The sequence below is a fragment of the Pygoscelis adeliae genome, unplaced genomic scaffold (genome assembly GCF_000699105.1).
Source record: "Pygoscelis adeliae isolate BGI_AS28 unplaced genomic scaffold, ASM69910v1 Scaffold26, whole genome shotgun sequence".
NCBI lineage: Eukaryota > Metazoa > Chordata > Aves > Sphenisciformes > Spheniscidae > Pygoscelis > Pygoscelis adeliae.
The window spans coordinates 3714832-3726542 of NW_008825104.1; the positions used below are offsets into that span (position 1 = coordinate 3714832).

At 37.4% G+C, this 11711-nt stretch overlaps 1 protein-coding gene across 1 annotated transcript in view; it reads right to left on the bottom strand.

Annotated features, from left to right (window-relative positions):
- Positions 1 to 331: 331 nt before the first annotated feature.
- POC5 (POC5 centriolar protein) overlaps positions 332 to 11711 on the bottom strand; it is a 27545-nt gene continuing 16165 nt past the window's right edge. Inside the window, exons 5-11 of the mRNA XM_009327311.1 lie at positions 9537 to 9641; positions 8145 to 8324; positions 6945 to 7107; positions 4242 to 4360; positions 3313 to 3426; positions 2266 to 2442; positions 332 to 597 (exon numbers count right to left, since the gene is read on the bottom strand). Of these exons, the coding sequence (XP_009325586.1) occupies positions 448 to 597; positions 2266 to 2442; positions 3313 to 3426; positions 4242 to 4360; positions 6945 to 7107; positions 8145 to 8324; positions 9537 to 9641 (1008 nt within the window). The 3' untranslated portion in view covers positions 332 to 447. The remainder of the gene's footprint in view (positions 598 to 2265; positions 2443 to 3312; positions 3427 to 4241; positions 4361 to 6944; positions 7108 to 8144; positions 8325 to 9536; positions 9642 to 11711) is intronic.

Genomic DNA, 11711 nt, shown 5'->3' on the forward strand with positions numbered 1-11711 from the left:
GTTACTCTTCATTTAAGTATGCTGTGGTAGGATATAATTAAAATGCATGTTAACGTAGTTGCATAAGCAACTAAAAGCATATGTAACAAAAATAAATTTAACTTTCACTTAAAAGTAGATGTTAGTACCACTGGAACTAAAAAAAGAGATTCAGACAAAAATCCCATTCTATCCTTTATTTAAAAGTGTGCAAAAGAGTCCTTCAATAAAAAATGTTTATCTCAATAAAATAAGTTCTCAAATAGTTTGGAGGTAGAACAACATTTCAAGTTCTTTTTTTCCCCTCCAGATGTTTACTACAAAAGCACTTTTAATTAAAATTTTTTTTTTTAGAAAAGGGTAAAAACATGATACATACTTTAGACCTTGTTACATCAAATCTCAAGACTGGGAAGAGGTTTAAATTGTACCTTGATAAAAACCCCCACCGGTGAGAAAGATATTCACTCAGTCAACAACTTTTATTGACTGAACACTGGTATGAGTTTGGCCCTGAAGCATTCGCCCAACTTGTCCTGCAGGTCTCACAGTGGTAGAACCAGAAGAATGGAGCACAGTTCGAGGATATTTAGCAGCAATGGCTTGGGATATGGTTTGCTGAAAAGTAACCAAATACATCAAAACACTTAACGATACAAAAAAAGTCCCATTCAAATAGCTCTAAGTGAGCTGTGGTTTAAACAGAAAGATTTGCAATCCAGCAAACTGAAATACACTTCTCAAAAAAAAAAAAAAGGGGGGGGGGTTACTTCAACAGAGTTTTTAAACAGTAATTTTTTTCCTTCCTTATTTGTAATATACTTTTTAGAACATAAAGTGCTAAACTTCCAACTAAGTAGGTACCCTGAGCTTTTATCACCTCAATCTTATTTCAGGATTTGTTTGTTTGGTTTTTACCAAATTATTCAGAATTTTCCTCTGTAGTGCTAATTTAATGCCAACATTCCTTTTGAAGCTCAGTATTTGCTATGAGGAAGTCTCTGAAAGGTCTCTGGTCTCTGAAAGGAAAAGGTTTGCATTTATTTAACAACAATGAATTTTCTCCCCCAAAAACTAGCCACCTTACTGCAATAAACAGTAGACGTTCTGCTTTTAATCAAGGTAAACTCTCTCATCTGTCAGACTAATTAAAGAGAAATACTTCAATCCGACTGACTTCCACTTAGGCATTTATTTGCAGAAAGAGTATATTGAATATATCTCTGGGACTGTCACATTTATTACATTTTTAGAAGTCAGTCTTTGGTACGCTACTGTACCAAAGACTTGTCATAGTACTTTACTTCACTTGTCACACTATGTGAATCCAGAAATTGTTCTTAATGAAAGAAGTCTCACACCAAATCTCTAACCCCCTAAGGATATTCAATTTAAATATGAATTTCTGCTTAGGAGCCCAAATTCTTGAAAGCTATGTGCAGCCTGCCACAAGGCTCTGATTCACTGCAGGAAATGAGTGAAGGCAGAACATCCCTCACACAGACAGTTACCAGTATCTCCAGCTCAAATTAAAGGATCTGATGTAGCTAGCTCTGCTTGTTCTGGCAGTATCACTGAAGATGATATCTGGACTTTCAGATAGCACAAAGGAAACTCAGATCCTACTTTACAGGTTAAAATATATATATATATATATAAAAATCTTCCATTGTTTCATACACCTCCAGTCAAAACCATTTTTTGCTCAGATTGGTCTAAAAGTGTAGCAATGGCCTAGGCTGTTTAGGCCACTGTTTACAGTTGTCTTTTACCTTGCGGGGAGGCAAGACTCAAAATACAACAGGCAGCAGGCTTGATGAATTTGATTGCCTCTGGACAAGGGTTTTACTCTTTTCCCCCAGTTATTTGCTACGCTCAGCCTGTCAGTCTAATCTATATCTCTACCAGTTCAGTCACTCTTCCTGCTATATACTATGAAGCTTGTCTTTAACTGTGGTTGCGTGGTGATGACATCAAACATTGCTGTACCAACTGACCACTTCTATGAAGAGGAAGACTCACAGAAGAGCTGGCCATGAAAGAGACAGCCAAGACTACTACACCTGTGAAATAAGTACTACAGAAACAAAACAAATAGATTAAAGTGGCAATATTTACTTCCTCTCCTCACCAGTACCTTCTGCCCAGCCCAAAGATGGTACTGTTTGTTACTTTAGACAGGACCCAAATCTGAGCTTTGTCTAATATCTCTTTACAGTGGTCACTTTTCTTAACTACCAGATGTGTGGTAATAAGAATGCTGTTACAAGCATAATTCTGACTTACCTGAGTGACTGGATGATGTTTTTCAACAATGACTGAACTCATGGGTGGAGCAACTCCCATCACTGCTAAACTACCACAAATTCTGGCTTTTTGTCCCATATCAGCTCGGCCCGTGATTCGAGCAGTGATTGTTCGTCCTGCTTTCTGTTGAGCAGATGTTACTACTTTCGCCATGGGCTACAAATAAATTATTAGTTGGTAAAAAATTTAAACATAGTATTTACAATGCTCTAGTATGTCTGCTTAGTTTTATAAGACACATGCCTAAATGGAACATGCGATATTGCAGGTAATCTAGTTATGTTATACACAACTGAATTTGCTCCACCTAGTTGCAACCTGCTTTATTCCATCTTTCTCCACTCTGAGATAGCGTTTCAAGCAAGTGACTTCTATCCTGAGGGGAGTAAGGCTAATTTGACAAAAATCAAGCAGCATGGATGGCTTAGCTTTGCTCACTGGCTGTATACTCAAGTGACAGCTGCAGGCACTTCCAACACCCTGGAAAATCTTTCTAGCAGTGACATAGCAGATACAAAAGAGCTTCCATGCAGTAAAATGCTGCATCTTTCTCTGACAGCTGGTAGCAAACTGTATCAGATAGGAAAAAGAAAGGAGAGCAATGCAGAAGACAGTAGAGGAAAGTAAAAAGGACAGTTTAGCAACAAATACAGAAGAGGGAATGAGAGAGACATTTCAAACAGCAGGATGCTAAAGCAAAGCATATTCTTTCCAGAACAAAATGGTATCATGTGAAACACCAATTGTTCCTGTTGCGCTATCCTTAAGTGTACGTGCACTCTTCTACATTTTGTCACACTTCCCCTCCTCCCTCCAAAAATAACTTAAAACGGCTCCTAACATAAATGGGTCCCTGTAACATTAATGAGCATTTGCAAGCTAGTGTCTTCACACAGCTATGTAAACTCTATGGCAGTTTCCTCAACTACATACTTGTGTTGCTCTGAAAAAATGCAGAAATAACGATACCCAAACTAGTATTTGTTATAATTACGCCTTAAAAAAAAGTTAATTTTAGCATGTTACCAGTTTTTGAGTTGATGCCACACCAGATCCTGCAGCTGTGCTAGTGACGATTACTGGAGAATCAGAATCCAGCCTGGTCTGAGAAGTGCTTGCATGACCCAGGTGGGTAGAAAACTGTGAATGAAACCAGAGTTTACAAAGAATGAGTCTAACTTTCTAGAAAATATAGTTTTACTCTTTAGGTACTCATCTTTTTGACTATTCCAATTACCCTTCTAAATTTAACTTCTTTGCAGATATTTTATCTCTAGTTTTAGTGTTTTCTGGCTAATTTAAAAATACTTGTTTAAAAATCGTAGAAACAGTGTGAATAACATTTGATACTATTAGAATGAAAAAATCAGGAAGAGAAGCAAGCACATCTTCTCTGTTCTAATCTGTACTCTAGCGTGAAATTGTTTTACAGTGGCAACATCTTCAGCATGACTCCAGGACAGGCCCAGAACATCCAAGCTACTAGATAATGATCTGGCTAAACTGACGTGACAGGACAATAAGCTGAGTTCCCTCAGTATCTATATATGTCACACTTTTTAAAAAGAAGCTTCAAGTCAAGCCAGCTTTTATTCTTTTCAGATTATATTAAGCTCAGTTTTTTTCAAAAAAACTCATAACAGTTTTTTTCCAGAAAGACCTTTAGAGAGCAAATTCTACTTATTATAGTGACCTTGACTCCATTAGTTTAATGCATTTTCACTAAAATAAAAAAAAAGAGCTTAATGAAAAGTATAGCAAGTCACAGCAGCTGTGCCCCAGTCACTTCATTTACACAACGCAGTCTGAACATACCCACAGGTTTCTTTTTACACTTAGACTGTCTCCAAATTCCTTCTATTCATGGGCTATGGCATTTATCTTAAAAAAGCTCCAACCAAAGAGGTTCATTTTTCTCACTAGCGAATACAGTTTTCTTCCAGCTATATGCTTACCATGTCTTCCAGCTGAAGAGTAGTTGCTGGTGGAGGTGGTGGTGAGGGGGGACTATATTGCGAAGGAGGTAGCCTTCCTGCAACAATGGTACCATTATCATTTCTCCTGCTGCCTACATCTATTATTAGAAACACAAAGTAATGGGATCAGCACATAATCTAGCAAACCCTAAGGGGGAAAAAAAAGAGATAAGCCACAGTAAAAATTTTACTATTCCTTTGGGATTTCTGTATAATCTAATTAAAAGGATCAGCCTGTTCTTTATTGGTGTATATATGTATATAAACATTCCTGTATTTGACCCTTCTTTTCAGATGCTTGGAAATAATATTTTCCAAGGGGCTTGCTTCCATGTTATGCCTCAACATCCCTGTGGCACTTGTCACATACTTGTAGTGCAAAGAACTGAGGTTTTCTGTACTGCTTGCCAAAACTAAATCCAGTGTGCAAGAGCTGCTCTTACGCTAAGGGCCAAAATCCAGTTCAGGTAGAGAGCAGTAAAACACAGAAACGCCACACTGGACTTGTGTGAGGGCGTAAGATCCTTAAGGGGGCTCACTGTCAGTAAAATAAAATTTATTTTAACTTTCCTGAGAAAGTACTGCAATTTCAAGGAGCCATAGATCCTGCTTAGCAGCATCTCATCTCCACATACAATAGCTGGACACTGGCTACATCCCAGCTGTAGGGCTGGGACAATCTACAGGTGCCCTACATCCTTCGTCTCCCCCCACCAGCTGGGTAAGCCTGAGCTTGTGCAAAATCCATCCAGGATTCTTTTGTCTTGCAATGCAGGCATCCTGGGGACGTCAGATCTGCAGACCTAAGCCCAGTATCTTTTCCAAGCAGTTTCAGCCTTTTCCTTTAGAATACAAACTTCCTTAAAGGAAGCAGAGAAAGGTATTCTTATTTACTCTTCTATTTCTGAAGCAGCTGATGCTAGCAGCAGTTCCAGGACAAGGGAACTTTCCTCATTCCAGGGACTAGAGTGACACCATGCGGTAGTTGTGGTTTTTTGGGTTTTTTTGTTTTTCTCTTGAAGTGAGCAGGAAAAAATAGAAGGAAGGTAGTATTCCACCAATTTGAACTCAAAGATTTCAAGAGTGAAAGTATGCCAGAATATGCATTTTGTACATATATATCTATGTACACACACATGAAGCTTAAGCATAGACAGGACCAATGCATAGTTACAAACCAATCAGATTTGATCTATGTTACTTAAAAAAGCAGTACTAGTTTTTTTAAAATAAAAATGCATGAATTCTTGTGGCTTCAATGTTCCTTTAAGTACATAAAGAGGTTAAGAATAATCTTAATATAATAATTTAAAAAATCATCTGTCAGTAAATCAGCCAGATAGATATTTTAGACCATCAACACCGACTTATGGACCCATTAAGGTTGTGATACACACTATTAATAACCTACATTATAATGTATATTGTATGTATGTTATTTGTATCTTGTATGTGTATTAAATGTACATTATAATAACCTAATAATAATAAATCTGTAAAGGGACCAAATTCTGCTTTCATTTCCCATGGCAGTAGGTGGCACTGCAGTGTTCATATAAATATATAATCACTGACTGACTCTGGCACATGGAAGTTTTAATGTCCACAGATTACAAGACTAGAACAAATCACAGTAATCATATAATCTGATATTTGAAGTCCCCTGATGTCCCGATCACTGTTCTGTTATACCTGAGGAAGAACGCAAATAAATGGTTGTACAACCATATTAAATAATTATGTAACTAACTTCATTAAAGCATCGTCCGGCTGTAGCAAGAAAGAGATAGGGTGCCTGGGGCAGGCAAAAAGGTGGTACAAGAGGCAGTGGAAGAAGATGGCAGACATGGGACTAAAGACAACAGAGACTGAGATGTTATGAAGCCTGATGAGGTCTTCAGTGACCACAGGAAATTAAAAGCCACACGTTCAGCTGTGACACTTCTGCTGGCACAGCTATTTTCTCTTTAATGTAGGCTGCTGCACCAGCATGATTATGCTCCTACTGCTGTACATTGTCTCACTCTGAAGGGCTGATTCCATTACATCAATAAGGGTGTGCAGCTCTTTCCTGTGTAGCTGCACAAGTTTTACAAGTGTGCGGCTGATATAATGACACCGGTGTTCCCTGTTCTGGCACAGAACTCCAACTAAATACAGAACCTGGGAGATTTCCTTGCCCTTTTTGCATTAAAAGGCAGGATTAAGAAAGAAGGGAGAGCTGTCTGGGAAAAGCAGATTCATTGCACACTGAGATTCCAGAGAACAGAGGCGGCTTTTCCAGGATTTCCCCCCCTGCCCCCCCAACCTGGGTGCTGACAGAATTCTGGGTAATCTTCCACAGTATTTTAAGAAGTTTGCCATCCCTGTCTTCTGCCTTCAGTTGCAGGTTACCACCCTCACAGCAAGGTGGGATGAAGCAAACATGTTCCACCTTGCAACTACAGCAGTACAAAGTTCAGCATCAGAATATTTCTCAACATATTCAACAGGACTTTTTAAAGCAGTACGAGTTTGATAAACTCTGTATTGCCCCAAGTCCTCATATTAAATTAAAAAAAACCCAAAAAACACAACCCCAGAAGAGAAAAGGGAGTATCCTTTAAAACAAACAAAGAAACCCAAACAAACCTGACAAAATCCCCCACACATTATCAGATTAGAGCTGCTTTTTACACTGACCAGGATCTGTCCTACCGTCCTTGCCCTGAAACATCGTCATTGCTTCCAGATTCAAAGCACATACACCACGCATAAAGGCTTTCTTCATGGTGTCTTCATACTGTTCTCTCTCACTGTGCAGCCGCAGAATCTCAGCTTTTGTCTGTTCCAAAGTAGCAGTTAGCTACAAAAGAGAATGAGGAAACAGCTGTCTTGTACTTCTGAATGCAAACTACGAACATATTCCTCAATTAGCTCTAAAAGTCACTTACTACATTTACAAAGACATACACATTTTCACTTCACAATCTCTGGTTCACCAGAGATGAGCAGCTACTTGTCATTTTTTTGTACTACAGCACATTATTTGTACTAGAGCACACCAAGGACAAGAGTGCACTTGAAAGGACCGTCAGACCCTACCTAACTAGGTAAGCAGAAATTTACCTTGCAAGTTTTTGTCTTTTAGAAGTTAGGCATCTGGCACAAGCTAGATTTGCACAGGAACGTGGATTCGCTCAACAGAAGAGTAAGTGTTCCGAGAAAACTATTTAAGCATAGGGTGGATTGTCACCAGCAATCTCTCTTTTCTAGCTACTGTAAAAAACTAAAAATGCTGAGAAGAGACAGACCAAGTTACCTTTGTAATTCACTACTTACTGTTTTTGTGCTGATAAGCCACATTTGGTAAGCCTGTTCTTAAAATTCTAGGTTTAATTTCTTGTTAAAATACAAAGCTTTTAATACTTAATTGGCAAGACGAAGGCAAAAACCAAACTTAAATTCAGCCTTTAACAGAGTAGCTGTTACAGGAAAAAATATCGTACTCATCATGATGATTCATAATAATAATAATGGTCTTCTATTTCCATTATCTTCTCCACTAAGACCTCAAAATGCATAGCCAATATTAACAGCGTGCTCTTAGAAAACAAGTATCATCCCTATTGGTGGGCAAACAGAAATTTGTCTCATTTCAGGAAGAGTCCAATGTACTTCACCTGTGCATGCAGATCAGCAACATTTTACATCAGATGCAGGGGAAAAAAAAAGTCACACCTAGAAACCATAGTAGAGATCTTAGATCTCCTCAGATCTTCTTGTGTTCCTGGGAGCTCTGTTCTGCTGGGAAGTCCTCATGTTTTTCAAGTTTGCTGAGAAAGAGATAATTTGGAGGGGTGGGGGAATGAAGGAAAGAGGAAAAAAAACCCTTTATTTTACCTCTGCAATTTTGGCTTCATAATCATTGGTGAGCTGAACACAGACATCTTCTGCCCTTAACTGACAGGCTCTTGCTACTTTTTCTTTCCATTTTTCTTCACTAAGAGAGCGCCATGCTGCCCATACTTTCTTCATCAAAGCTGTCCGGAATTGTCTGTCTGCTATTCTATTTGCATATTCCTTAGGAAACAAATATAACCACATCATAAGCAAGCTCAGGACTGCAGTAGGAATGCCTAAACTGAGTTACACGTGCTGCAGTGAAGTGGTATGCAACATAGCATCAGCAGCTCAGTGTTTCTTCCTGCACACGTCATGGAGCGTTACTGTCCCCAGTATGAGAAACCGTATTTGCAAACTCCTAGGTTACACAAAACAGTGTTTTTACAACAACCTCACATATATGGTGTAACCATGCATGTGTGAAGCCATTTAGTGGGTATGTGGCACATTTTGATTCACTGCAGGAATCATAAAACCTGCAGTCAACAAAGTTTGCAAATGAATAGCACAAAACACCTATCTTTTTAATAAATTTAGACTTCAGGATGCTTTAGAAAGCCATTTAAGACAATTCTGTTATTCTACTTTATTTCAAAATAGTCACCAGACAATGTATTTCAGCATAAAATTACTTTTCCAGAAATGAATTAAAAAAAATAAAAAGAGCTGAGTAAAAACCAGACTCCAAATTATTAGTAAACTCTAAGATGGGAGGGAAGGAAAAGAGAAAAGGCTAAACCTCTCTGCAAATCAGCAGAGTTTTGGGTAGCATCAATGAACTTGAGTCTAGCCAGGAATCTGTACCAATGAACAAAGGTCCTGAATACAGCTTCTGCTTTTTAACAGCCTGGAATGGGAAAGGTTTGCAGTCTTGACATGGGATCCTTCTTTTCTGTCATACTTCACTTAGTAGACTGTTTAGTGCTAGATGCCTGATGCAATGCCCAACATTTTGCGTGTGACTAGCTCTCAGCCACATCAAGTTTTGGCAACGTGAGAAAAGAGGGCAGCTGAAGTTTTAATTGTGAAAGTGGCTTCCCCCAAAAATGTGATACTGTATCATACCACTGTTCAAATGTAACGTGTTTGAAATTTAGATAGAGATTCCCTTGGTGCCTACTTCAAAATGCAGATACTGTAAGCTATGGTGATTTGCTGTGAGCTCATCACAGTAATTGGAGCAATGTAAGAGAAGTAAGGTTTGATTTTTTCCCCATCCCAGAGAGTATTCCGACAGCAGCATTCTTTTTAGAATTGATGTTTTCAAACTGTTATTTGACATTGTCAAACACATCAAAATAGAAAAACTGTCATTTCTTCAAACTGTAGCAGGAACTGCAGCAACTCTAACCCTTTTGAGTTCAGAGGTTTCATTTGCATTGCACATACCTCTTGTTTGGCTTTAACATGCTGAATCCGCCACAGCGTAAACTTTCTCATCAACTCTATTCTCTCCTTTTGCCTCTCTAATGCCTGGGTCAAGTTAGTAATCACCTGCAAAAATATTCATTAATGCTATTTCAATAGCTATGATCTTTGTAAAGTCAAATAGAATGTACTTTATGCATCAGTTATTTTTCAGATAAAGCATTTGCTTTTAACAGACACTTTTTACTAAATCCTCCCCTTGGTCTAATCAAGTAGGAAACAATAATCAGAGTTCAAATCAGGAGTAAAATTCCTGCGGCTTCAACACTCAGACTGAGGCACTCAAACGTTTTCACTGTGTAGTTTTAGAAGTTCAGCTGAATTTTTATTTCATCCTACATTTGCAGGCTTCTGTGCTACTTTCTAATAATTAAATGTTACTGTAGCATAAGGTCAGAATAACCACTTATTTGCAAAGACAATTTTGATAAATCAGGAACATTTATATTAAAAGCTTGCTTTAGTGCATTATTCATTAACTGAAGTGTAAAGAAACAATTTATCTGCAGAAAGCTTACTCAATTTTCTGAACAGAATAAACAAGCTAAGGAGTAGCTAAGAACTAGAAAAATCTGCTTAAGAATTGTTACTCTTTTTAAAAGATCTCATGAAAGATATCATATAGGCCTACAGCAATCAAAACATTTGAGAGGCAAGGTGGCCTGCTGGACAGAGAATGCAGCTAGGGACTTTTACCACCAACCTCTAAACATGTTTTAATTAGTATACAGAAACAGCTGAGGTTCCCAGATTAAAAATTAGGGCAGGCATGATGCAAATTTGGTACACCAAATCACCGAGTATTTTTTCCTAACTTCTTAAGCTAGATTCTGCCATCAGTTACATCTGAGCAACTCCAGTGGGCAACAGTGACAAATATTGGGACTCTTGGGAGTAACTTAAAAGTTATTTTAACTACTGCATAAAGATTACGAAGAACAGCAATTTATGATGTCAACATAAGTTAATGTTATACTGCATATGTTATATGCATTAATTATTGAACATACATTGATGAAATGAATGATATTTAAAATAAATTTATCCTTAAATCAATGTTATCTAGCAAATAGTACAAAACTCCTATTTTGTTACAGAATTTCATACAAACCGTTTCAGTCAATCTTCAGAATGTTTAATGAACTCTTTCTAGGCAAAAGCTTGGTTTCTTTAAGGTGTTCAAAATATCAAAGTCAGAAACAAATAAAGGTCAATTTGATACATTTGAAGTAATTTAAAGCTGATCCATCTCTATATTTTTAAGAATGAGTTCTTCATAATACTGTATTTTAATATATCTAGTATAAGCTACTTTTCTCTGCTTACATATAATTATAACTTTTTGCAGTCTCAGCTATATAAATAACAATGGATATATCTAAAATTATTAGTAAATTTGCACAAATTGTCAACAAATCAATAAAAAAATAGAAAGCAAAGGAAATGAATATAATACTTAATTACTTTTGTTGAAACAGTGTCAAATACTAACATAAAACATCAACTTTAGATGCTGTGTACTTGTTAATACACACTAGAATTCTTAGCCTAAATCCATGTTTGTTAATTAGTATATTTTTGCCATTAAAAAACATTTTTGACATTTCCAGTGTGAAAACAAGAATCTACAGTATTCATAATATTTGCGAGGCTGATTGTCTTCGGGTTACACTCATGTCAGAATACAGCAGTTTTGATAAATATGGTGTGATACATGGAAGCACTGCCACCTACTGTTAACGACAAATAATTTTCTATTTAAAAAAATTTTTTTTGGAAACAGAACTTTAAACTTGGCTGAAGAAATAATTTCTTTGGTAGCAGAAGAAAAATACTGCTTTCCAAGTCTCATCAAGAATTATAGCGCATTAAACATGAGTGACATACAATGATATCCAACAGAATTAGATACGTTTGAATGGTGTACACTGAAACAACTCTGGTTCTGCACATATGTACTAGTTAAATAGAATCATAGAATCATAGAATCATTAAGGTTGGAAGAGACCTCCAAGGTCATCGAGTCCAACCGTCAACCCAACAACACCATGCCCACTAAACCATGTCCCTAAGCGCCTCATCTACCCGTTTTTTAAATACTTCCAGGGATGGTGACTCAACCACTTCCCTGGGCAG